Source organism: Molossus molossus, unplaced genomic scaffold (genome assembly GCF_014108415.1).
Source record: "Molossus molossus isolate mMolMol1 unplaced genomic scaffold, mMolMol1.p scaffold_m16_p_20, whole genome shotgun sequence".
Lineage (NCBI taxonomy): Eukaryota > Metazoa > Chordata > Mammalia > Chiroptera > Molossidae > Molossus > Molossus molossus.
In genome coordinates this window covers 23,904,530-23,932,133 of record NW_023425356.1, presented here as the reverse complement: position 1 = coordinate 23,932,133, position 27,604 = coordinate 23,904,530, and the positions used below count along the sequence as shown (strand labels likewise).

Here is a 27,604-nt window from a genome sequence, read left to right as displayed (position 1 = left end):
GTGCAGCTGGCCAAGTTGCCTGGTCTCCCTAGACCTCAGTATGGGTGTGTAAAATGGGAGTAATGATGTTTAGTCCATGGGGTGCTTGTGAGAGAGGATTAAATAAGAACATAGTGTAATGGTCTTAGCTCAGCAAATGGCCACTGTTTTTTTTTAATTTTTAAATTGATTTTTAGAGAGAGAGAAAGGGAGAGAGAGAGAGAGAGAGAGAGAGAGAGAGAGAGAGAGAGGAACATCAGTGTAAGAAAGAAACATCGATAAGTTGCCTCCTGTACGTGCCTCGACTGGGAATCGAACCTGCAACCTTTTGGTGTATGGAACAGTGCTCCAACCAAATAAGCCACCTGGCCAGGGCTGGCCACTATTTTTAATTGACAAGACATGGGGATGGACTGGCCATGATGCGGTGGGGTATTACCTTTAAAGGAGATGGAGCCTGGCCGGTGTGGCTCAATGGTTGAGTATTGACCCACGCACCAAGAGGTCACCAGTTCGATTCCTGGTCAGGGCACATGCCCAGGTTGCGGGCCAAATCTCCAGTGTGGGGCATGCAGGAGGCGGCCATTTGATGTTCTCTCTCATCGATGTTTCTATCTCTCTCTCCCTCTCCCTTCCTCTCTCTCTCTAATATCAATAAAGAAAAAATAAATAAAATAAAGGAGATGGAGACCAAGAAAATGGTTGAGCTAGTAAACTGTCCTAGATATGAGGGGCTCAGGGGAGTCCCAGGAGGATGTTTGAGGCATCAGGCGATGCTGGGGGTCCTCTGGTGCAGTTCACATGAATGATCCTTGCTAGCTAATGGGATAGACTTTTTGAAACACCAGCCTCCCTGCAGGTGATGTCAGTGTGGTGCTCAGGAGCTGGTCAGCATGGCCGCCCAGGCTTGGTCCTCAGTGCCTCCCCCCGGAGCCTGGCTGGTCTCTGCCCAGGGCTCTGGCCGGCTTGGCCCAGCTCAGGACCCCTGGATGAGGGCTCCGTGGCCTGATATTCACACTGGCTCTGCCCCTTCCTTATCAGGTGTGTGGGCTCTCACAACATGGTGATGGGTCTAGGTGGATAAACAGCACCAGGGCCACACTGAGTACTTAATTTACACGCATCCTCCCTCAGTAAGTACAGTAGGCAGTTAGGGAAAAATTGCCCTCACGGGCCGCCCCAAATGCCTGCATTTTCCCAAAGGTGGTCGTGCGGAGAAGTGGGGCCTCTACATGCTCTCTCTGCCCTGGCAGCACATCTGACATCCCTTTGTTCTCCTCTCCTGACCTGTGGCCTGCCCTATAGGAACTGGCTGCGGCCACCCAAGGGCAGTGGCGCACCCGGCAGGGGCGGGGAGCAGTCTGCCCCCGTGCAGACCGTGAGGGGTTTACATTGTCTGGAAAGTGTAAAAAATAAGTAAACCTGGCTAAAAGTTGGTCTGCTTTTTATTATCACTGTTCACTGGCTTTTATAAATAAGATCAGTGATAAAACCCTCTTCCTCCTCTTGGGACAGACTCGCCCACCTCCTGCCCTGGGTGAGGCCCTGCCTAATGGTCGCCCAGAAAAGAGCCCAGGAGGGAAGCTCATTGGGCCCCACAGAGGACGCAGAAATAATCTGGAGAGTGAGCCATTTATGACTGCAGGGATGGAAGTCTGGGCTCAGGAGACCTCCCGGGAGGCGGGGGCAGATAGAGTGGTGGTGAGCATTTCAGGCAGTGCAGGCGATGGCTGTGCGCTCAGGCTGGGGAGGAACTGTCCAGGCCCTTTGGACGTGGACAGGAAGAGGGTGGATCCCAGCTCCCTCAGGCTTGGCAGGAGGCCAGCGCTGAGCCCTGTGGGTTCCAGGGTGCTGGTGCTGGTGCTGACTGGTGTGGGCGCTGTGCCACCCTGCTGCCCCTCAACTGGGGAAAAGGGGCCAGGGCTGCCTGGGACTTGGGGAGCTGGGAGGGGCTTGGGGAAGGCGGGAGGTCTCCTGGGCTTCACACTTCTCCACCTCAAACAACAAGGATATGCATGAGGATCAGAACAAGCACTTTTAGGGTTTTATTACCATGATTTCAGCAGGTTTCCTTGCAGGGCTGTGGGAGCATCTCTCTCGAGGTTGGAGAGGCTAAGTGGATACAGAGGGAGGAGGCTGTCCCTGGGGCAGGCTGGGGCACTGGGCCCCAGGGCCGTGTGGGATGGAGGTCTGGTGGTGGTGGACTCCTTTTCTTCCTGAACCCCCAGGAGGGATCCTTGCCAGGAGCAGCAAGCCTGAATCTGTTTTAGAGTCCGACACATGGGGTCCCCGCTGTGTCTGAAGCAGATGTGGTTTAGTGAAGATGGGCCTCAGTGGTGGGGTTCCTGCAGCGAGGAAGCAGAGACCTTTGGCACTTAGGGGAGTCGGGGGACTTTTCTGGATCTGCTCCCAGAAGTGTGGCTGTCTGGGCTCCCGGGGCTGAGCAGCCAGGCCAGGCTCAGCCCATCGGCGCTTCCCAGAAGCTCACGGCACCGTCACAGTATTGGCTGGATGTTGAGGTGGCAGGGTGCAGTGCAGGAACAGCACCCGGTTTTATCCGGGCGTAGGTTCTGAACAGTCGGTGTGTGCTGCTGCAAGGGCTGTGTTGAGAAGGATTCTGAGGTGCGATCTGAGGTCAGTGGGAAGAGTGCTGTGATTGATTTGTGATGTCTGTCCCGGGCAAGGAAGGATGGAGGAGTGGCCAGACATTTGCCATGCCCAGTGTGGGTAAAGAACAAGGGGAGCCTGTGTTTGATCTTAGGTGAGTAACTTCTACCACTCTGGGACCCCGTTTCCCGATCTCTAAAATGGGGGTAAAAATGTCGGTTTTCCAACCTGATAGGCTTATTGCGGGGACTGGGTGAGAGAGTGGAGTGAAAGTGCTTTGTAAAATACAAAAAGGTGATACAAGTGCCGAGTGGGGGGTTTTGTTGTTACTGAATCACTCAGGAACCCAAATGACCTAGAAATAATGTCTGCAGTCTCTACTGTCTTCGCCTCACCGAGGACCGATCTCTCCATGGTCTGAGTGTGTAAAAGGCACAGCTGATATGATGTGTGACCATGCAGTGTCTGTGGGCCAAAGTGTCCAGTTGAAAGTCACTTTGTTTCTTTAATGACCCTCTCCCCAATTTAAGATTTAGAGACTGTTTTTGTGTTTAATGAGAAGAGGACAGAAAAATCTTTCCCATTGACATTTATTTTCCATTAAAGATAGTGAAATGGCTTTATACAGTCTAAAAGCCTGACAGGAACACATACTAATAATGCATGCATTATGTGAATCTGTGTAGTCACTTGATTTGCATAATGAAGGGGCTGGAGGGGGGTGGGGATGAGGATGCCTGCCCCCATCTGGGTAATGGGAGACACCCATTCTCTCCCTCCCCACCCCCTCCTGGTCCCCAGGGTGGTCTACCCTCAGCCTTTCCCTGCTGGCCCTGTGTCTGTCCCTCTGCCTCCTGGCTTCTCTGTGCACCCCCCCCCCCAAGGGGTAGTCACTGAGGCAAGGGCACACCCTCCTGTGCTCCCCTCTCATGTGGAATTAGCTTCATTGAATCTCCCAGCCATCCCTCCGTGTACAGGCAGCTTTTCCTGAGACGTCTCCCAGGTCATTACTTCTCCAAATGTCCACCTCACCGAGACGGTGGACTCTGTTAAGTGCCATCTGGAGTTGTAACTGTTGCCAAGTGCCTTTTTCTCTGGCTATGGGAAGTGAGGGTGAAAAGTGATGGCGGGAGGAGAGCCCTCCTCACCTGACCTGGCTAGTGGCTCTCTGGGCTGTTCTCATGATGGCTTTGAAGGGTTTTAGCCTGTGGTGTTCAAGGGGGCTCCACCTCTGCTTTTTCCTCCCTGTCTCCCTGGGCCCTTGCTAATCTTAGGACTAAATTTGATGAGGGCACTTGAGGCCTGAACCTGGTGGCTGGAAGCCTGGGCAGGTGTGGCTTGGGCTGAAGGGGTGCAGGAAGCAGCTGGGGAGGTGGGCTGGTCTGGAGTGTGTGGGTGCTGCAGATGGCTTCTCCAGAAAGCTCTAAATGGGGCAGCTTCTTGTTCTGGGGAAGGGGACAGTCTGCGTGGTGGATGCAGGGACCCACCCTGGCTGGAGGGTGGGCAGGGGTGTCTAGCTTCTGGAAAGGCTGGGCAGTCTGGCAAGCTGCACACAGGCTGGGGGTCAGCTCAGTTCAAGGCATTTATTAAGCACTTAGCACTGTGGGCCACGGCTCGCTCTAGGTGCTGGGACCATGGAGGTAAGAAAGCCCTCATAGGTCTCATTTACTAGGGTCCAACCCCAAATGTGAGACCCTGTGCGAAGCCCCTTATTTAATACTTCAGCTCAATGTTTACAACAACTTTATCAAGTCACGATTTCTCTGGTTTATAGATGAACAAGTTGAGAATTGGTCACACGGCCAGTAAGTGGCAAAGCAGGGCATAAGCCAGGTCTTCTGGCTCCAAAGTCCATTTTCGGGACCACGATTCTTCACCGCCTCCGTCGACTCCAACCCAGATCCTTCCCTTGAGGGTCTCATGGTAGCAGAGGCGTAAGCAGATGGTGGCTATGGTCCGTGTGATGTGTGCAAGGAGAGACGTTTGAACCAGGAACAGCAGTAGCACGGAGCATTTAGTTGTGGCAGGGAGGGCTCATAGAAGGGGTGGCCCCTCAGTAACGCACAGGGGACCAGATTCTGTCTGGCCCTCAGGGAAGAGGCCAATGCAGGCTGCAGGTTAGTGGGTGGGGTTGGGGGGCTTTCATCAGGGTAATTCCTGATGCTCGCAGCCCCCTTCTGCCCCACTCACTGTGCGTGTGCGTGTGCGTGTGCGTGTGCGTGTGGCAGGGGCTGTGTGAGGTGGAGCTGACCGACTTTGCTCCAGTCCTGCTCAGGGGGTCTTGGCCAGGGCGGGCAGGCAGGGCAGGTGTGGAGTGTTACCCCAGGGGCAACTATCCCTGGCCCAGCCAGGCAGCCCTGGGGTCAGGGGTCTGGGGGTGCCTGAACTGTGTGTGGACTCTGATACCTGGGTAAGAGCACAGCTGTACCCACACCCACACCCTTCCAGACCCAAGAGCGGGGCGCCATCAGAGCCACCCTGGGAATTCTTTGCATTGTGGAGGACAGAGCTGGAAGGGGGGGGACCAGAGGTTCAGAGAGGGGAAGTGACTTGCCCCAAGTCACACAGCCAGTGAGAAACAGATCACGGCCTGGGCTTCTTGTCCTAGTGCCACTCACCTGCTCGCTCCCCTCTCGGTGTAAGCACTGCCACCCAAACAGACACCCCTGCTGTGTGCCCTTCACACCCGGCCAGCCTCTCAGGATCCTCTTAGGGCTTCTTTCTGGAGAGAACTGAAATGGAATTGTCAGGTGAGGAAGGGGCAGAAAGTACCGGCGCTTTGCACATGCTCAGCCCACTGTCCCCAGCCCTGCCCGGGGTCCTTGCACTGGCTCACAGGTGCCCAGGGTACTCTGACTGGGGAGCGGAGCCAGCGGGAGAGAGCACATGGCAGATCTGACTTTACGCAGGAAGTTTGGAGTCAGCGGGCCCCATGTCAGAGCCCCAGAGATGTGAACTGAAATCCCGACTCCTTTGCTTATTAGCTGTGTGACTTCAGGCAAGTGCCTGAATCTCTCTGAGCGCTAATTTCCTCATTAATAAAATGGCGGTGATAATAACACCTACCCCAGTGGTTCCTAAACTTTGCTACGTTTGGGAAACATTTGGGATCTTTAAAAACTGCTAATGCCTGGCTTTCAGCTTCTGACCTTCTGATCTCACTGGTCTGGGATGCAAGCTGGGTGTTAGGAGTTTCAGAAACCCCCCAGGTGCGGGAGCATTTGAGATCTCGCTATCCAGCATGTCATCGATTTGGTTCATATAAACTCAAACTCTTACAAAATTCCCCCCCCCCCAAAACCCACCAAAAAACAAACCTCCCCAGATGATACTATGAGCAGCAAAGTTGGTAACCACTGTTTAGGGGGGATTAAAGGGGATACTGCAGACACGTGGGGAGGACTCAGTGAATGGAGGTGACTGTTTTTTATTCGCCTCCCTGCCTCCTATCCCAGTTATTGCGGGGTCTGGAGGGAGCCGGAGGGAGCGTTCTCGTTGCTACTCCGTGTGGGTTTGCTGTGACCCTGAAGGCTGTCAGTGGCTCGTCTTCATGAGAACAGCCCCTTCCTGACCCTCTCCCCATTTCTGCAGCCCTCCGCGGGCCTCAGTCTCCCCGGCAGGCCTCCGGGAGCTCATGATTAGATGGGGTTCCTGAGAGGGGACCCCCATGATTAGGCCTCCTACGAGTCTCCTCTTGGTGGCTTTGGGGTCAGAAGGGCTGGTCTCGGGGAGTCCGAGGCCCAAGATGCTGGCATGTGGTGCACTCAGTCTGGATTTGGTGCCGATTTGGGGGTGCTGAGAGGAGGGTGTTGGTGGGGACAGAGTGGGGCTGGGTTCTTCCTTGGCTTCGTCTGAGGCAAACTGAGGCAGGCTGTGAGGGAAGACACACTCCCAGATCCCTCAGCCGTCCTGACAGGGGGGACCCGACTGCGTCTGGAGAGAGAGAATTCTGAGGGGCTGAGGGAGAGGGTGCTGGCGGAAGCCCTCGGTTTGGGGGTTTGGGCCGGTGCTCTCTCCCCTCAGGTGGTTGCTCCAGGTTTGTTTTCCTCTGAATGACAAAGACCGAATGGAGCAAACAGGAGGAGTCCTGAGGGGGAAGTGAGAAGGGTCCCAGGAGCTGTCAGGAGGTGGGAAGCCTGTTTCTCACCCAGCTCCAGCTTTGGGGGGAGGAAGGGGACAGACACTCTGTGGTGTCACTGGCCACTTTCCTCCATCCACAAGCCACACTTCGAGTGCTTGGCTTTCTAGTTCTTTACCACCCCAAACCACAGTGAATCTTTTAATAGCACAAGGCCTTTCGGATCTCTAACCAATAGGTTGCCAAATCCTATCCAAAGTGCACTCAGAATAGATGCTTTTAATAAAATATATTATCTTTAAGCCATCGTAAATCTGTGAAATTTGTACATTTCTTTTAGAGCATCTCTACAAATTTTACAATATTGAAATCACCACCCAGTGACCTTTCAGGAAATACTAGATAAATTACAAGAGACAAATAGACAAACCACACCGAGAAGAGTAATTTCCAGCACCTTTCCTGCAGGTTCTCAGGCCAAGCCTTTGAAATCCCTGTCTCCCTGGGTGCCCTTCCCGCCCTGTGACCACCGGCCCGGAGGCCCGCCCCGTGCCCGCTCCTGCAGGAGCTGGTAGCCGGGCCCTCCGAGAGCCACTCCGGCTTCCGAGGCAGCTCTGGTATGTGGCTCCCGGCACCTTGTCCTGTCTGTGTTTGTCTCTGCATTTCATTGTTCAAAACACTCCCGCTGGTGGCCAGAGTCCCCGGAATGCTCTTGGGGGTGCCGGGGGCTGCTTTGGAAGACTCGGATGCTCTGCTGGTTGGGTCCGCCTGAGGCGCATGACAGAGAGTCCTCAGCCACACTGGGGTCCGAGCCTATACTGTCCCTCGGGGGTATTCTCCCTGTCTGGGCCAGCCCTTGGTCACCCCCCTCGCCCCCACCAGGTCACGTCCCTGTTGTAGTCTCGCCGCATTAGGCACTTTTCTTCCCTAACAGTTGGTGATGTTCAGGGGATACCAACCAGGTGTAATAGCTGGTTCATACTCCGTATAGAGAAAACAGAATCTGGAAGGCAAGTGCACCATCAAATCACATGACTTAGATTCCCCAAGGGGTCTTCTGGGGACTCGCTGCTCCCCTTCCAGGGCAGGTCCCGGAGACTTGGAGCAGTGATGGGGTGGTGTGCACAGCTGTACCCTGCTTTTTAAAGGCTGGTAATTGCAGTTTACTAGATGACAGTGGCCACATGTTGACAGGCTCGTTTCATGGATAAATGAACTGAGTTATCAGCCTGGCTGCTCCGCCCTCACTATTCAGTGACCTGCGTGCGTGTCAACTGGAGGTGCTACTCGGGTCCCCGGGTCTCAACTGCTGTTTTTCTAGCAGAGACCCCACCTCGCATGACCCTTGGTGGTGGCTTGAGACCCCAACACACTCTCACACGGGAAAGGAGGGAGATGAGAAAGAAAATGGAGGTTCAGGGGTGTTCTGAGTGCTGCTGGCCTTTCTGTAGGTTGCGCAGCACCACGAGGAACATAGGCACTGTTCATGCTGCCTGGGGGTTCACGTACTTCTTAATTTGATAATTAATTCCGTAGACATTAATGGACTTTTTGTACTGTGCTAGGTGCTGGGGTGGGGGAAAAATCCAAAAGATGAAGAAGACCTGGTTCCCACCCTCAAAGATTTCAGTCTCCTAAACAGATACTTAAGGCTGTTAGGTTGCCTTCCAGACGCCTGATGTGCCGGGTGGAGGAAGCACAGAGGAGGTAACTTGGTTGGGGGGGGCGGGGGGTAGTGGGAACAGTGAGAACACATTGGGTCTTGGAGGTTGGCAGGGAATGTGCTAGGCCAAGAGAGGAGGGTCACTCCTTCCCACTGAGCATGTGCAAAAGCCCAGGGACGTCAGAGCACAATGCACTTTGGAGGCGTGTGACTGTTATCCATTGTGGCTGGACTCTCCGGTTTGAGTGGGGCAGGGGTCAGATCATGCAGATGCCTTGCTCAGGGGGTCCACCTTTATCCTAGGGGCCGCAGAAGCCATAGAGAGGCGGTAGGCAGAGGGGTGACCCTCTGTGCATGTATTAGCCACTGTGGACTCTGCGTGGCATAGCAGAAGGAGCACTGAGCGGGGTCTATGGAGCTCAATTCTAGCTCTAGATTCCAGACCTGGACCTAGCGGTTGGGTGACCTTGGCCAAGTCTCGACCTCCGTGACCTGGCCTGTAAGATGGGAGAAGACTCCAAGGCCTGTCTCCGCTCTGACATCCTCCATACCCACGACTGCTTCTCTTTGGGCCCCATGCCTTTTGTTCTGTCCTTGTCCATCCACCTCTGGCCACCTGACGCACGTCTCCTGGCTGTCCCACCACACTCAGCAGCTGGTGGCAGCTGCAGGAAGCATGTGCACTCCTGACCCTGTAGCTCAGGACAGCCTGGCCTTCTCCAGCGCCGCAGGAACCTTTCCCCTGACTCCAGCTCACCTGGCTGCCCCATAGCTCATAGCCCTGTCCAGCCGGGTTCTTTAGTGAAACAGCTCATTCCCCTGGGCCCAACCCCATCTCCCTGACCCCAAGGGAAAAGAGGCAGCTGATTTGGAGTCGGTCCCTGGAAGCCAGGGCCATCTGTGTGGAGAGACGTCAATGCCTTTGCCCCATGCGGTCTTTTTCTGCTCTGACCCGAGTCATCATCTGCAGTGGTGGCCTGGGACACCTGGCATGCGCTCTTCCTGCCGGGGGACCCCGGGGCTACTTCTGCAGGAGGCCTTGAAGATAGCTGTGGGTGGGAGCCCATTTGTTCTGCTACCTTTCAGCGGTGGTGCTGGGCCCTGGAGCTGCTCCAGGTTGAGGAGGCCAGAGGAGGGGTGGCCTGGGGCTTCTGTTCTCCTTGGTCTTTGAGGGAAACAGCTGTTTTGTTTAAATGCTCAAACAATGGGCTCTGAACAAATAAATTTAGTCAGTGGGATGAGAAAATTAAAGGTGACTCAGGTTTCTTCACTTAATTCTAAGTGCTATTTACTACTGGAGTGAGCAGACCTGAAAAGGAGTAATTTTGCTTGATTCTCCTCTACTTGGGAATTTGGCAGGGTAATTAATTAATTAATTAATTCACCCACTTACTCATTTATCAAGTATTTATTGAGTACCTGCTACTATGTTCGGGCCCTGTGTGAGGTAATGGGGACAGAGAGACAACAGGATGTGCCCCTGCCCCCAAGCTGCCTGGAGTCTGGGGCGACCACCCAGTGGGAGACCAAGGCAGGGGCTGCAGGATCGCAGAGCACAGTGAGCTTCACGCAGACCTGGAGCTTCAGCTGATGACAATCCTAACCCCTATTCCCATAAAACAGGGAAATAGAAATGGTGCAGGCGGGAAGAAATATGGGCAAGGAGAGGAAGACGAAGTGGAAGAAAGAAAGAACGATGGAAGAAAGGAAGCAGCAGACTTTCCGGAGAGAGACCCTCCGGACAGCCCCTCAGTTCCGTGCTGCAGCTCACGGCCGGTTAGCAAGGTCTAATGGAGAGAAAGGCCCATGCTCTCCCTCAGCTCTGCCCTGGCACGCTGGGTCGTAGCTGGCTACTCCCCTTTGCGTCTCAGTTTCCCCATCTGTAAAGTGAGGCTTTGGAGGGGGGATGTCCGAGATCTGCTTTGAACTAACATTGTGTGACGGTGCAGGGGACAGCGGATACGGGGCAGAAACCCAGGTAAAGGCTCTCCAAGTAGAAGAAGTTCCTTTGGTTTCTCCCATCTCAACACTGAGACACCAGGTGGGCCTGGGGGAGTCCTACCATCTCCTCACTAGCAAGAGGTGCCTTCTGCTGCTCTCCCAGCTGAACATGCAAGAAGGAAGGTGCTGCGTCTCCATGTTTATGGACATGCTTTCTGATGTGGACACAGTCTTCTTGGAGCTCTTTCCTTTCTTTTTCTTTCTGTCAGTAAGGTCACTTGAAATGCTCAAAGTAGAGGACTGTCTGTGTGGCAAATACACATCGCTGGTGCACAGACTGCGCTGGCAGGCCTGCCTCCAGCCCCCTCAGATACCGTCCCTGGCCACGGGGGCTGTGTCAGACCACTGGAGCCCGAGGGTCACATTCCCAAGGGCTCCCATGCAGGTCATACTGATCGATCTATAAAGAAGTCAATGTTTTGTCAACACAATATTAGAAGAATTGGGGTTCCTAGCTGTGTCACTGGGGTAATTGCTTAAATATGCTGAGCCTCCGTTTTCCCATCTGGCAAATGGGAACAGCTTTCCCTATCTCCCAGGGATCAGATAGGAAACTGCACAAGAATTTGCTTCATAAACAGGAAAACAGGAAACTGACGTCCAGGACACAATGATTCGGTATCAAACATATTCTGATGTTCAGTCTTCTCCATGGTTATAGCCTCCTCTGTGCTGATAAATTCAAGCCACAAAGGGTTAAGGCAGGCTAGGCACATGGGCACATGAGTGAGATTGTCCATAACTGATGGCATAAACCTTAAAGTGGTGAAATATAATTGCAATTAATCCAGATACTGCGACATTGCCCTGCTAAAAATAGTGTCTACTAATAATTGCTTTGATTTAGCAAAATGATGCCGGTCCATGAGCCTGGGAGCAGGGACCTGGCCAAGGGTCTGCTGGTGGCAGCATGGAGCCCCACCCCTCCCGCCCAGGAGGTGGGCGTGGACGCTGGGAGATTTGGGGACAGGACAGGGGAGGCCTCAATCCTCTCACCCTGTGGCAGCAAATGCTATGTATGTAGGGTGATCACATGATTCATTGCCTAAACTGGGACACCTTTGAGAGTATTACATTAATAATTACTATTCGAATTCATAATTATAGCAGAAAACAGGCATCCCTCGATCCCCCAGGCAAACCAAGACATATGGTCACCATTCACAGAGACTGTTTTAAGCTCATGGGAACCCTTGGTAGTAGAGCATTTCCACATTCATTATCTGGTCTTCCTCCCAATAACTCTGGAAGGAAGGAAGGATTTTTACTTTCATCTAATGGATGTGAAAGACAATGATGAAGCCAAACCAGCCCAGCTGTGGTCTTTGGCCTGGCTGACCCGGTGTAGGCAGACAGCCGGCCAGGGCAGGAAGCGCTGTCTGGGGAAACACATGGAACTCGGAGGGAGAATCTGCAGCTCTGGCTTCAGTGGTGTGGCTGCAAAGGGACCCTCTCCACAGGGAGCGCAGGGCTCGGGTCCAGCATGACTCTGCCCAAGTCTTCTGATCCTGGGCTTGGAATCAGAAGACTCCTGCACGTACTCGCTGTGTGATCTCAGCAAACTGTGTCATCGCTCCATGCCTCAGTTTCCTCACTTGTCCAGCAGGGACAGTAATCCCTTGCTGTGAGGATTCAGTGAGATCCTGTATGAAAATGGGTAGGCTCTGGGTCAGACATGTCCTACGTCGTCAGTAAATCCTTGTAGAGTTTGAATCTGGAGAGGATTCCCGGAAGCATCCTGCTATGGGGAATGATGGGGGTCCTTCGACCTTGAAATAGCTCTAACTTGTGCTGTTGGATGGATGAGCTCCTACCTTGAGATCGGGACTGTGCCAGGTCCTTGGAGGGAGGAAATGGATCAAATAAATGCATGGAGAAGTTGAGAGATTGCTGGGCCGTGGCTAATCGACTGTATGTACTGTGCGAAGCAGCTTCAGGTCCTGTGACTCCCTTGAAGCTCTGTGCAGGTGGGCAGCTCCTGCTGGCCCGGGGCCTCGGCCTTCTTCTAGGCTCAGGGATGAGCTTGCTTGGACATGGGCAGGGGACATGGCTGGCATGGTGCCTCGTTGCTGGAACTGATGGCACCTCAAAGCAAAAGGTAGGCAGGTTGGCAACAGTTTGGAGCCAGAGAGCTAGTGTGGAAAGAAAGACTTATAAAAGTGCCATGTTTGTCCTATGAATAGCCCGTGTTTGGGCTCCACCACTTCTGTCAACATCGTCCATCACGTCCAAACAATTGAACAGCCTGCGCCAAACGTCTAGGAGTTAACAACTCAGGCTGTGCCGAGTTTCTGAAAATGGCGTTTCCCTATCTCGTGCTGCTCCGAAGCGCCAGTCCCATGCCAACTGGTTATTTTCCAGACCATTTCCCTTTATCTATGTTTAAGCTTTTATAGTTTTAAGCAAAAAGAAGATGGAGAACCTGGAGCAGGTAACGCTTATTTCTGATGTGCCCTTGAATGAGCCGTGTAAGAAATGTTCGTTCCCCAAACCTGAATTGAGTATTTGCAAAGGGGCTGGGAAGCAATCAGACAGGGTTCTGCCCCTTTTAGGAGGATGGTCCAGCTGATGAACAGGCAGAATGGGGACATGGGAAAAACACGGGCCCAGCCTTCCGACGACTTGGGGCAATATTAGCCCTTTCATGGCCTTGGGTGAGACAGGGCCCCTCTCTGGCCCTCGGTTTCCATGCCTGCAGAATGGGGGCGTTGGCCTAGACTGCCCAGAAGGCTTCTTCCAGCAAAGCCTGTGTGTTGGGTGGAGCTCTTGCTGTCTCACGTTTATTGGCAAGAGTGTGGGTGTCGAAGTGACAGGAAGGGGATGCTGTCCGCAGAATGCTGCTCAGGAAGCCTGGAAATGTGGCAGGGGAAACACAGACAGGCTGTTCTTTATCTGGGAGGCTCCCAAGCAGCCTTCAGAGGTGTCTGTAGGGCTGCCTAGGCGATTGTTTTTCTCACCATATGGGATTTCTGGGCAACTTAAAATTTTCACTTGATCCAAACACTGCCACGCTCAGGGGATGATTTGCCCCGTGCGGGGATGAAGATGGGTTTGCCTCCACGCAGCAGGCTGGGAGTGGAGAGGTCCGCTCCAGAGTTGTCTGATGATGGAAGGTACAGGCGAGGCCCCATGTTGCTTCTGCCCCAGGGGCAGCCTTCGGTGCAGACAGAGGCAGGGTCTGCAGGGAGACGAGGGAAGATGCGTTGGAGGGGGTGATGAGGCTGAGATGAGGGTGGGTGGAAGGTAGTCTGTAGGCCTCACTTTGTCTTTAAAACCAACACAGGCTTCCCTGTGGCTATCAGGTGATCGAATCAGCCCTCTTATTTCCAGTTTTATCCATTTGAAGGTGAATTTTCCCAGTCCACTGCAGCTGATTGACCACAGCTCCTGCAGAGAAGCTGGGAGTCTGGTGATGTGTGTCACAGGGCAGGATGTTAAGACAGGAGCCCAGGTCCGGGCCGGTTCAGTTCTAACCAGAAATTCAATGAGCCCACACAGCTTTCTGCAGAGCAGAATGATTTCCTGTTGTTTTATGGGTTTGGGGGCCAGATGGTTTTATTGTTTTGTTTTGTTTTTTTTGTTAATCCTCACCCGAGGATATTTTTCCATTGATTTTTAGAGAGAGTGGGAGGGAAGGAAGGAGGGAGAAACACATTGATTGGTTGCCTCCCACATGACCCTGACTGGGGCCAGGGATTGAACCTGTAATCCAGGTACGTGCCCTTGACCAGAATCGAACCTGTGACCTTTTGGTCCCCGGGCCGATGCTCTAACTGCTGAGCCAAACTGGCCAGGGCAGATGGGTTTTAATAGGAGAAAATAAAATGACTTTAAAGTAAGCCATCAGGAAACACAGTTATTTGTTTCAAACATTCTAGAACATTTAAGAGAATGGAGACTTCTGCAAGCTGAGGAAATATGGGGACCATGGCCTTTGTGAGGGAAGCAGTGGGTGTTTGTAAGGAGAACCCCTCGTGGTGATGGCAAATGGAGCAGCCTCCAGCAGGGCTGAGTTAAGGTTAAGTGGTTCCCTGTAACTCAGGACTCCTAGCTGCCAGGATGGACATGGGGCTGGGGGGACCGGAGACCTTCAGTATGTGCCTCTCCCGAGATGCAGGTGTGGGTTGGGACCTTCGGAATGAAATGTATAGTGACAGGTCCTCCTTCATCAAAGTTGGGGATGGATGCAGAGGCTTTTTGACACCATAGAGTAATGTACTTGCTGACTGGCCAAGAACACTCTTTCCACAAGCAGGGGAGGATGAAAGGTACCCAGGGCAGACTGTTTCTTTTTTAATCCTCACCCGAGGACTTTTTTTCATTTTTTTATTTTTGGTTAAGATAGAGTGGGAGGGAGAGAGAGGAAGAGAGAGAGAGAGAGAGAAACATCGACGTGAAAGGGACACATCGAGTGGCTGCCACCCACACGACCCAACCAGGGCCGGGGACAAACTGTAACCGAGGTACGTGCCCTTAGCGGGAACCAAACCCGGGTCTCTCTGGACCGTAGGCCGACGCTCTAACCGCTGAGCCAAACCGGCCAGGGCGCAGAGTGTTTCTTGGAGAAGGAATAGAGAGTCTAGGTGAGGGACTTGGAGGTGACTTTCAATAAGGATGGAGGCTTTTGGGAAACAGAGCTCATCTCTTTTTTTAATCCTCAGTTGAAGATATGTTTCCACTAATTTTAGAGAGAGGAGAGAGAAACATCAATGTGAGAAAGAAACATTGATTGGTTGCCTCCTGTATACGCCCCAACCAGGAATCAAACTTAAAATCTAGGTATATGCTCTGACCGGGAATCGAACCCGCAATCTTTTTGGTGTATGGGACAATCCTCCAACCAGCTGAGCCACTCGGCTGGGGCCAGAGCTCACTTTTCAGGGACATCAGAGTGAGGCTTCACAGAAGCATTGGTTTGTTTAGCTTAACTAGGAGCCAAGCACCTGAGAAAGCTGAAGCCCGATCTTTGAAAAAGTCAGAGCCTTCCAAAGTAGAGATGAACTGCCTTGAGAGGAAGGGAGTTCTCTGTTCCTGGAGGTAATCAAGCAGAGACTAGATGACCACATGCCAGGAATCTTCCAGAGGAGAGTGATGGGCCATTTAATTAGATGGTTTGGTTTCCTTTTTTACTCCAAGATTCTGGGGCTCCCCTGCTTATGCCTGTTCAACAGCATCTCCTTAAGGCTGTGATGGTGGATGGTGGCCCCAACCTTCTGGGCTTCTTTCTCGTGCCCCTGGAGCAGCAGTTCTCATCCCTGGCCTCCATATTAGAATCACTGAAGTATTTTTTCAAATGTCAGTGCCCAGGCCTCACCTGCAGACATTCTGACTTAATTGTTCTGGGATGAGACCAAGGCCCCTCAGTTCTAGAATGGCCTGGGTGTTGGTGCCTGGCCAGCTTCCCTCCCACCTTCATGCTCCCCATGGGGCGGAGAGAGACAGCCCCTTCTGGTTTCTTTCCGTCCTGCGATAGAGCTCAAAAGTTTGAGGCTCTATTTTTTTTTGTAATCCTCACCTGAGGACATTTTTCCATTTTTTGTTCAGACAGAGACAGAGTGGGAGGGAGGGAGAAAGAGGAAGAGAGAGAGAGAGAAACATCAATGTGAAGGGACACATCGAGTGGCTGCCACCCGCTCGACCCAACCAGGGCTGGGGACAAACTGAACCGAGGTATGTGCCCTTAGCGGGAACCGAACCCGGGTCTCTCCGGACCACAGGCCGACGCTCTAACCGCTGAGCCAAGCCCGCCAGGGCTGAGGCTCTATTTTTAATTCCACATCCGTTCACCCAGCAGACTTTGCTCAGTGCCTACTTGGTGTGTGGAAGCGCTTTGGGGGGTCCGTCTAAATGCCTCAGGAGCAGCAAGCACCCAGATGCCTTGAGGAAGACCTCATTTTGTCTATTTCTACGTCCCACACTTAGCACACTGCCCGGCACATGGCAAACATACAATAACATTTTTGATTGAATCCCATGGGATCTTTGCCAGTGTTGTAAGTAGAGCAGGAAAATAAACGATAAGCAAGCACGCGGCAGAGAGTTCACGATATACCAGTTTTCCTCTGCTCAGACCTTGTAGAGGGAACCATCTCCTTAATTGGAGTTATGTTTGTGGCCATAGGGGTGACCTGTCTGACTTGATATGTTGGTAGTTTGGTCTCCCAGATGACCTTTTCTCTTTCCCGGTGGCATTACACAGTGGGAGGGCCAGGACCTAGGGAGGATCATTTCCTCTTAATTGGCGTCCTGGTCATCACGCTGGCTTCGCTAAACATTACCAGGCCACCCTCTGCTCGGACCCGAATGCCCTTGTTATTAACTGCATGATGCCCCTCAGACATCAGGTTCCATCTCCTCTGGGAGCGACAGAGCGGAGGACCAGAGAAGTTCCCCACGCCAACTTGGCTTTATGAGTTTTATTTTAAGACCATTGGCTTCCTTCACTCCACAGATGTTTCCTTCCTGCTCCCCACATCAGACTGATGTAGGCCACACTTGCAGTGATGATGTAGACCCCCAGCCCTGACCTCAGGCTTAGGGGTGATAGAGTTGGAGCCTCATCAGGGAGCAGGCAAGATGGGACATTCGTTGAGCCCTGGAATGCTGGGTCTGCAAAGGTGTCATTCCGATGACTGACATCCCATGTGTTGTGAGACTTGCTTGGTAGAGAGACCTCGGACCTGTGGGTCTGACTTGCCTGGGTTCACATCTTGCCTTTTTCTTGCTCAGGGACAGTGGGTGAGTGACTCCAGCGACCTGGGCCTCTAGTGGGGTTGTTCTGAGTCTCTAAAGCAATGACATCAGCCCTGGCCCATGGTAAGCACGCACTACGTTAGCTGTTATTTTACCACAGCCCTTAAGTTTTCACCATTTGGAATTTCAGGATGGAAGTGCCTATCTGCTTGATACATCTCAAAAATTTGCTCCCTTCATTCATATATTCAATATTTAACTAGTATTTCTTGCCCTATGCACTAAGCGACGTCCTAGGCTTGGGATGTAGAGGGGGACAAATGAAATGGAAAAATCCTGCCCTTCTGGGGCTTTCTTCCGGCGGGTGAGAGACAGCGAACACCAGTGGGTTATTGGGACTGAGATGCTGATAAGTGCTGAAGTCACCCCAGCAAAGAGAGGGTGACACCAGGTGGGGTCTGTTCAGGAAGGGTACAGGCCAGAATAGTGGGGTTCTTGGTCCTGAGGTTACCCTGTGTCGCATCTGGGCAAGGAACAGAGCTCCCAGCTTAGATGCTGGGTCTGAGGACCCAAGGACTGAGGATGGCCCTCCGAGAAGCCACCTCCCCATGGGTCCAGGGCAGGCACCCCTCCTGGTCCTTGTCAGCTGGCTCAGAATGTCCCAGCTGGCATCTGGGACAGAGCGGGTTGTGTGGGTGACTTCACCTTGGCTTCTCCGCACTGAGAATATGCCTCATGCATTCCCCAGCTGTGGGCAGGGGAACGAGCCAGGGCAGAAGTTCCCTGTAAGGTGACTCAGATGCAGAAAAGGCAGCAGGGATGTTCAGCCCCATCTCCAGTCCCTGGGACTTGGTAAAGATGCACCCTCCCTCGCGCGCGTGTGTGTGTGTGTGTGTGTGTGTGTGTACGTGCGTGCGGTAGCCAGGCTTGGCGCTCAGCTCTGGTGGGTGCTGAGCAGAAGGCCTTGTGACCCCTCATCTGCATAGCGCGTGAGGAGAGCCTGTGGCCTCAGTGAGTGAGTTGGGTTAGTTTGCGGTCCTCACCTTGCATTCAAGATGTAGGGTCGGGTTCAGCTTCAGCTGCCTCTCTAGGCTCAGCCCCTCTGGACATGCCCTGCTCATTCCGGAGCCACCTGCAGGTCTTTTCTCTCAGCCTTGGCTTCCGTCCGTTGCTGACAGTCCCAGCCTAATTGTCCTTCAGACCCTGCTGGCCTGCCCCTTCATCTGCCTGTGGGATCCAGGCTCAGTAGGTGGGGATCCCTGGCATTTTGCAAGGACCTAGCACAAGGCCTGGGCAGAGTAAGTGCTCAGTAAATATTTATATGTGAACGAATATTTGGCCCACTGAAGACTATCAACAGTGTCTGAAATGCTGGAGAGCACCTTTGTAAATTGTTGCAACCCTAAAATGCTGGTTTGGAGGTCCATTCAGCAACCCCTGATGGAGCTCACCTGCACTAACACATGTGCAAGAGGAAGGTGTTAGGCTACAGAGGAATGTGAGTTTTTCTTTGTGTGAAAAAAAAGTACTTTTTTCATATGCATTATTTATTTCATCCTCCAGCACCTGCGAGTACAGTGAGAGGAGTCCAGCTTGCAGGGAAGGAAACAAAGGCCCAGAGAGGTTAAGTGACAGGCCCAATGTCACACAGTTAGTGAGCAGCAGAGATGTGACTTGAATTTTGGTATTTTGCTCTTAAATCCCACGTTTTTAGAAAGAGACGACGGCAGTCTTTGTTAGCTGGCTGTTCTTTTTGAGGGGATGGGGTGAGTTTTGTTGCTGACCATTCACTCTCACAATGTCACCAGGTCCAGAAATGCGTGGGAAAAGCAAAGCAAAGGAAGGTTTGGAGTGTCCCTGTGACCATGTGGCCAGTGTGTGTGTATTGGCCCTTAGGCTTAGCCAAACTTCAGGGACTATTTGTTCCAACAGTCAAATTTTACTGGGGGGACCCAGGCCGAGAAGGGGAAGTGACTTATCCAAAGCCAGGCATTTCCATGGAGGGCCCTCTGATGCCATGCCGGGCCCAACTCCAGAGCCCTCTCGGTTATAAAGCATCCTGGGTTCTTGGAACTTGTCCCTTCTCAGACCCGTCAGAGATCCTTCTGAGGCCCCCCAGGGCTTCACCTGTTTCCCTGCTTTCGAGTTGGACAGTCCAAGGATGCAGAGGTCTGAGTGATTCTACTCTGGACCATGAATGACTAAAATAGGGTTCTGGTGGCTGACTTCGGGGAAGAGCCAGGCGGGGCAGTCACTGTGAGGATGCAGGTGCCATGACTGTACCTAAGTCAGGCAGCTCAACCTGGGAGGCTGAGGCTGAGCTAAGACATGAGCAGAGTGGAAGATGCAGAGTGGACGAGCGGGAGCGATCGTGAGGGCCAGCGTGAGCACCGAGGAGGGAAGAAAGCGGGGGCTTGACGCTGCTGGGGGAGCCCTAGGCTGGGGAGAGAAGCCCCTTCACAGAGAACAGCCACCAGGATGCAGTCTTACCTGCCAGTGGATGGGGGCAGGCTTTAATTTGCATAGCATTAATTAGCAAGAGTGTCTAATTAGAACAACCATTACCAAGTCACAGCATTAAGCTGTAAATATCAATCAGTCCTGGAGCCTCTCCATGAAATTGAAGGAAAAGTTGACCTTATTAAACAGAAAAGATTTCTCAATCAATTATTTCCCGATCGAATGCACAAAACGTAGCTCTTAATTCAGTAAATACAGACTTTCGATGTTTTCAGCTCTTTCCCGTCGGGGGTTGCAGCCAGTAACAAATGTCATGAACAGATCACATATGTGCGTGTGCGTGCATATGTGCATGTGTGTGCACACACACGCACATATGCACACACTCACGTTGGGAGCATCAGCATGGTTGGGGAAGGCACCTGCTCCTGCTAACCTCGGTTCCGATAATATTTCACTCCTGAACGTGCCTCTCTAGGACTCTGCCTGCAAAAATAGTTTTCTGTTCTTTTCAAATGTTCCAAACAATAAAACACATTGAAGACGTCAATGTCTCTGGGAAGAGCTACTGTAATCATTACGATTCTGACCTGTCTTTGGAAGCCACCAGGCAGGCAGGAGAGCAATTTATATGGCTGGCTCAGAAGCAAGAAACACTTCATCACACTCTGCACAGCTTCGGGGGAGGAAGGCCCGGAGAAGTCTGAGAATCTCATCGCAGAAACTGGAGGCCAGCAGGGCATGGTGGGGTGCTGGTGTGGGCAGCCTGGGACCTGGAGGCAGACAGGTCTGGAGTGATCCTGGCTTCTTCAGTCCTGACTTTGCCGTCTGTTGGCACATCCTTGGACAAGTTAGGCAGTTTCTCGGAGCTCCAGTTTTCTCTGTGAAAGTGGGTTGGTGATGCCCACCTTGCCTGGTCAGCCCTACAGCAGTACTTTATCACAGGTGTTGTCATCAATGAGAAATCACAGATCTGTGAAGGGCTTGCTGATGGCCTGGGACAGAACAGGGACCACGTGAATGTGGGTGTCTTGCGGTTTCTCCTCTGACTCCGTGGAACCCCTGAAGGCCAGAGCCTCCACTGGGAAGACAGGAGTTCACTATCTCACATGGAAACCCAGTTCATCTGAAGGAAGGGGAGAAGCATGATATATGTATAAAAAGTCTGGCAGATAGCTAAAATCTGGGCTAGTTGTATGACCTTGGAAAAGTCACTTATTAGTTTCTTTATTAGTAAAATGGAGACATTATGACCTTGCCTGTAGAGTGAGAATGTAAGTTAATTGTGTAGCAGGCCTAGTCTGGGACTTGGTACACAGTCAGTACTCAGTAAATGTTAGGTAAAAATAAAAGCGCTATTATTAACTAGTTTCAGGAAGCACTTATTAGGCACTTATTCAACTCAGAGGGTCAGAGGTGATATGGTATCAATGTTGTGTTTCCTAGATTCTCAGTCACTCCCTGGTAGGAGCGTACAAACTTGTGCTGTGAGCCGATACCCTGCCTGTCACTTTATAGCACGATACTGTATTTGCACAGTCTTTTTTACACTGAAAAAGTAAAAAATTAAAAATTAATTGGAAATATACCATACATACAGTTTTGGGGTTTGGGTTTTTCACTTGATATTACATCCTGAACCTTTTCTCACATCTTCAAATATTTTCCTTGGCAATGGCATTTTTTTTTTTTAATGTGATATTTTTAGAGAGAGATGGAAACATCCATGTGAGAGAGATACATCTGTTGGCTGCCTTCTGCATGCCCCCTACTGGGGACCAGCCCACAACCTGGGCATATCCCCTGTCTGGGACTTGAACCCGAGACCTCTTGGTGCATGGGTTGATGCTCAACCACTGAGCCACACCAGCAGGGCTATAGCAATGGTTTTAAAGTGGCTACATAGTGTTCCATCACTGGCTGTTCACAAATTTACTTACCCATCCTAATATTTTGGGGCATTGAGGAATAAACGGCTTAAAAATGACTTATCTGTTGAGATATAATTCCTAAGCATTCCTTTGTATTAGGGATTATTATTTGTTGTTGAAAAGTTCTGAGTTGCAGGGGAGACGAGTTGACCAGTTGACCATAGGACTCTCTTCCGGTCCTATGAGTCCCTTTTGGCCCTTGGATGGGAGTGAGTGGGGCAGAGCAGGTGTGGCAGGTGCCCCCAACATGTGCTATAGGCAGCTGATTAGCCAGCCCTGAGTCACTGTCATCACCCAAGAACCATATCAATTTCAAGCTTCATTGGAGTTCAGGCAGCAAAGAAAAGATGATAACTAAACATATTACCAAATAGAAAACATTTCTAATCCAGCCAGAATTTTTTGACATGTTTTCTAGCTATTAAAAATGTTTGGCTCAGCGGTTAGAGCATCGGTCTGCGGTCCAGAGAGACCTGGGTTCGGTTCCCCCTAAGGGCACGTACCTCGGTTCCAGTTTGTCCCCGGCCCTGGTTGGGTCGTGTGGGAGGCAGCCACTCGATGTGTCCCTTTCACATCGATGTTTCTCTCTCTCTCTCTCCCTCCCACTCTATCTGAACAAAAAATGGAAAAATGTCCTCGGGTGAGGATAAAAAAAAAGTTTGATGATTTATTTGTTATTGATGCGTGATAGAGAATGCAAGGACATCTGTAAAGGAGTGAGTGTCCTGGCCGGCCCAGTGCACAGCTCATCTCCCTACAGGGCTGGAGCTGGGCAAGGAGACTGCACCAGCCCAAACCACGAAGCAGGTAGGAGTTGCCTCTTATGTAAAGGCCTCAAGTTTTAGAACAATAGGAAGAGGCTGGCAGGAGAGGAGACAGCATCTGACCCCCTTCCCTTCACCTCTTCCTCTAAAAACGATGGAAATAGACTTGGATAATGATTTCAGTTAATTTCTGCCAAAAGAAATACATTAGAGGTTGAAATGTGCAGCTGATCCCAGACCCCTCCCTGGGGAAGCATGATGCTCTCCAGACACCTTCAGACCCCTTTGAGAAGAAAGTCATGGTCATTTCTGGCTCAAAAACATTGTGAGCTCTTCCCAGTTGATCCCAGTCGGGAGGTTTGTCTTATCCTAAAACAGTCTGCGTGTCCCTGAACTCACTGCCTGATCTTTCAGTCCCATCTAGGCCTGTGGCTTGGGCCATGTCTCAGGCATCAAATGCTTTAGAAGACCAGAAGCTTCTCTAGGCCTGGAACTGTGGTCTGTTTCCTTTGTGCTCACAGGTGGAGCAGCACACCACCGGCCCCTGTGCCTGTGTGCTGACCGAATGACAGCAGGCTGCTCTTCGCTAGGTTGTAGGCCGTGACAGAGGCCGCAGGAAGGCAGCTCGTGTTTCGATCGTTGGCTAGGCAGCACAGAACGAGACCGTTCCCCACAGCTGGGTGACCCCACACAGTGCAGAAAGTCAGAGTTTGTTTGGAAACCACATGGGAAGCTTCTGGTGGGCAAGGGCTCTCTATAAATATCTTACAGCGTCTAGGACCCTGTTGGACGTCTAGTAGGTGCTCAAGAGGTGAGAAGTGGTTGAAATTGTCATGAACGAAAGAAGCAGTGAGTGAATGAACTACTTCCTTCGTTTTCTCTTGCGCCCCCAAGTGCTAGCTCAGGCCTGGCATAAAGTGGGCCCCGGAAACTGTATCAAATATATAAATGGTAGGTCGACAGAGACCAGGGGGAGCTGCTCCCACTCCGTCTCAGCCTGCAGAGGGGAGTTGTGAGCATGGATTTGGGCATGACTAGTGGTTGCCATGTTGGACAACATTACCCAACCCTGCAGATCCCAGCCACCTGTCACTGTCTCTGAAAGCTATCCTGACAGTGATGGCTTGCTCTCGTTATCCCCCACCCCAACGCGGTTTACTGGAGGTTTCACCAGGCCGTTAATCATTTCCTACCTTTAAATACCTTCCATTATTGTCATAAGCTGTCATGTGGGTCTGTGTAAATGGATACGTCTCAGAACATGTGTCTACTCTGTCCCACTGGGGAGTGTGCCTGAGGGCTTGTGGAGTGCTCTGTCCTGGGAGCAGAGGCCTTAGTTTTGAGCTCTGACACAGCATGACCTCTCCGTGCCCTTGCCGTGATATCTATGAAGTTGGGATAGAGGCTGGTAGAGGTCGTGAGCATGGATGAGAACTAGCACTTGAAAGCGCCTTGTAAACTCTAAGGCACTTTGCAGAAGTCGCGCCGTTATGACCCCACCTCTGGGAGCACAGAGGCTGTTTCCTGTGAGGCGTCCATCTCTCAGGACGCCCAGGCCACCTGCCTCTCATCTGCTACCCGTGCTTAGGGCTGGGTTCCTGACTTCCTTTGAGGTTGGACGCCGCCTCTACTCCCTGCGTTTCACATGCCCAGGAAGGCACAGAGTTGCCCTGAGTTTGTAGAGGAAGCAAAGTAAATGACAGTAGTAGCTCATCGTTACACGCCCGGCCACCGGTCCAGGCACTTTACAGACACACACTCCCTCTCCTTTCCACAGCAGCCCCGTGAGGTATGTTGTCCCATGTGGCACAGGAGGCAGCCGAGCACAGAGGAGGAGTGAGGTCACATAGCTAGTGGTTGTGTCAGGGTTTGGACCCGGGGGGCTGGCCCCAGAGCTCTGCTCCCAACCGTGCGGGCCCTCTGAGCTGCCAGGGGCTGGAAGGCTGCAGTGAAGGCTGAATGGCCCCCCTACTTCCCCCAGCCTCACAGGAGGGACCCTCGGCGCCCTTCTCCTGCCCAGGACCCCTCTTTGCTCCTGTGCTCAGCCCCCGTTCTCGCAGTAGCTCCTCTGCCGCCCTTGTTCCCTTCCTGCCCTTGACCTAGAACAGGAGACGAGAGCAGCTGCCAGGACAATCTAATTCATTCCTGAAAAAAGTCTGCATGGTCGGGGAGGGGGAGGAGAAACATCTGTAACAAAAATAAATAAATTAAATAAAAATAATAACAAAAAATTCTACATGGTCAAAGATAGGAGGACCTCGGGAATCCTCTGGTTCAGGCTTGTTAAGAGGAGAGACCTAAGCTGGCACATATTGATGCTCAAACCATATCGTAGCAGCACCAAAAAATTACATTCCGATGACTTATGAGCATGGAGGCAGAAATTCTAAACAACACATCAGCAAACGGAATCCAGCCAGTATAACAAACGTAATCCATCACACCCAAGTAGAGCTCGTCCCAGGAATGCAACAATGATTTAACCCTAGAGAACAGAGACTGGGGTGGGGAGCAGCTGCTGGGAGGGGCCAGCCCAGGGCCCAGCCCAGGCACTTTCTGGTGACGGTCCCTCCTGTGCCCCCAGGCCTCCACCTTTACGTATCCTCGGAGGGAAATGAGATGTCCCTGTCCTGGGCCATTCCTGGCTCTCCGTAATTCTCTCTCCGTTTCTCCTGCAGGATTCCATGTTTTCGCTGGCCCTGAAATGCCTTATCAGTCTGTCCACCATCATCCTCTTGGGTTTGATCATCGCCTATCACACACGTGAAGTCCAGGTAGGTGCCCTGCCCTTTACCCGTCAGGCAGTGGCCATTTCTTTTGCCTGGCTGAGCCTGTCCTCACCCCAAAAACCACCCCCTAAGCAGCCACTTGGGTGATTTCATAAGTTGGTGTCCAGGATCATGATTCTTGTATTGCTTTGGACCCTCACGGGAGAGGGAATTTTGACGCTGCCCTGTAGCTTTAGAACAACGTGATGTCACCTTCACTGGGGGATCCCAGAGGCACAGGTAGCTGTATGATTTAGGGGGCAGTCTGCTAAGCAACCTCATTCAGTACCATTATATTGCGGGAGCCCCTGTGAGTTAGTTCCTTCGACTCTTCTCTCTTGCTGGATCCTTTCTGAACCTGAGTCAGAGAATCCCCAGTGAGACAGACCTGCCTCATGTCCTCCTACACACACACACACACACATGCACACACTGCACCGAAGACAGTGTAGACTTTACTCCCTTTGGATACTTTCAGGCTGAGAGGAGTCATTTTCCATCTGGGTGCCCAGGAGTGACTTGGCACCCAGCGGAATACTGGCCAGGCCCCCAGGGTGCACTTCCAGTGGGCTGACGTTGGGAAAATGGTCCGACCTGGGCTGGAAAGGGCAGGCAGGAGTAAGCAGACCTGTGACATCCTCTTGTGACAGCTGGTCTCCCCCATCACTGGCCCTTCAGGGTGACCTGCTCCGCTGGGACCTGGGTATCTAGGTGTTTTTTGTCACATGTGTGAATCTGGATATAATCCTGGTTCCTTGGGTGGAGGAGCACAGACAGAGCCACACCTGGGCAGCGGCAAGAGATCGACAAAGACCAGAACTCAGAGTCAGAACGACCGGGGTCAGGTCTCGGCCACGACCTCTTCTCACAGTGTGTCTGGCCAGTCCTGTGACCTTTCTGGGTTGGAACGTGTGAACCTTTCTTCATCTGGACCATGAGGGTTTGATTCTACCTTTTACAGGCCGTGAGGACAGGGTGAGGAGCATCTGAGCGAATGCTCAGGAAACAGGAACCTTTCGTTACTCATTGTTTTGGGGCCGTGCAGACAGATGTGGGTGTGAGCACCTCCTCCTGGAGAGTGGGTCTGCTTCCTGCTGAATGTCGGGCTGCTGTGGCTGGCCTGGACGCAGGGGCCTTGGCTCCAGGCCATCTTGGCAGGGCTCCAGTCTGTCAATGACCAGATGACTCTAATCCAGAAGGCTGGGACTGTTTAGTCTCTGGAGGTCGCAGGTGCTCAGGGAGATGTGCCGGAGGGTTGACAGTCCCAGATGCTACCAAGCCGCTTCCCTCATGGAGCCTGAACTGGACAAAGCGTGTGACCTTTTACCTGGACCATTGTCTAGTCAACCCCAGAAAGGAGCCAGGAATGTAGGTAGGAGGGACGGGCAGGAACCGACAGGACCAGGAGTCAGTGGGCCTCAGACCAGGTTTCTCCTTCCCCAAACCAGTCATGGACCGGGGAGTCCCACAGCCCCTCCCAGCCCCGTGTCCTCACTGGTAGGGAGTCTGTCTTACTGTATGTCACCCTGACCCGTGTGGAAGGTGTCACACAGGCCAAAGAAAACGGCAGAATCATACAGCCCGGCTGACAATGCGGCCTGAGAGAGGGGGAGGAGCAGTTCCCAGCACGACCCCGCACTCAGTTCCTCTCAGCCTGGCCGCCTCCCCTCCCCACTGCAGGCACTGGGGCCAAGGGGCCAGCTGTCCCCCCCCCCCCCCCCCCCGTTCTCCTGGGGTCCTTGTTCCCAGCTCAGGGCCTGCAGCCGTGGCTCTCACACGTGATCTGGCCTCCACTGGCCTCCTGGCAGGGCCATGTTGCTGATAGACCAGCACCAAGCTGGGCACCCTTGTCCCATCCCCAGCTCACAGCTAATCTGTGCTTTGTCCTAATTTTGGGCAGGAGAGGATGCTATTTCAGTCACTTATCTTGGCCTGGCACTCACAGTTTGGAGAAACAAAGTGAAATCAGTGGTTTGGGACCTGGCTTAGACACCTCGGCCTGAATGACCTGGGGCCGCAGTCTCCCCATCTGAGGTGTGGAAGCACAGCACCCCCTTTGCTGAACTCTTAAGAGGGCCGGTCACAGGAGAGAGTGCAGACTGAGCTTTCACGAAATGAAAACTTCCATCCCCTTTCTGCTCCACTGCTTCCAGCTGGGCCCTGTTCATGTACTCGCTGGGCCCTGTTCATGTACACGCTGGGCCCTGTTCATGTACTCGCTGGGCCCTGTTCATGTACTCGCTGGGCCCTGTTCATGTACACGCTGGGCCCTGTTCATGTACACGCTGGGCCCTGTTCATGTTCTCGCTGGGGCCTGTTCATGTACACGCTGGGCCCTGTTCATGTACACGCTGGGCCCTGTTCATGTACTCGCTGGGCCCTGTTCATGTACACGCTGGGCCCTGTTCATGTACACGCTGGGCCCTGTTCATGTACTCGCTGGGCCCTGTTCATGTACTCGCTGGGCCCTGTTCATGTACACGCTGGGCCCTGTTCATGTACACGCTGGGCCCTGTTCATGTTCTCGCTGGGGCCTGTTCATGTACACGCTGGGCCCTGTTCATGTACTCGCTGGGCCCTGTCCATGTACTCGCTGGGCCCCCTCTCACTCTGGCCAAACCTGCCGGCACTCTCCGCTCATCGCCCAGCCCCTATCCTGT

The 27,604-nt window shown here is 52.6% G+C and overlaps 1 protein-coding gene across 2 annotated transcripts in view; it reads left to right on the top strand.

The window, feature by feature from the left end:
* KCNN3 (potassium calcium-activated channel subfamily N member 3) overlaps positions 1–27,604 on the top strand; it is a 150,994-nt gene that overhangs the window by 21,076 nt on the left and 102,314 nt on the right. For both annotated transcript variants that reach the window (XM_036273618.1, XM_036273620.1), the window contains exon 2: positions 24,855–24,950. In XM_036273618.1, coding sequence (XP_036129511.1) covers positions 24,855–24,950 — 96 coding nt within the window. The remainder of the gene's footprint in view (positions 1–24,854; positions 24,951–27,604) is intronic.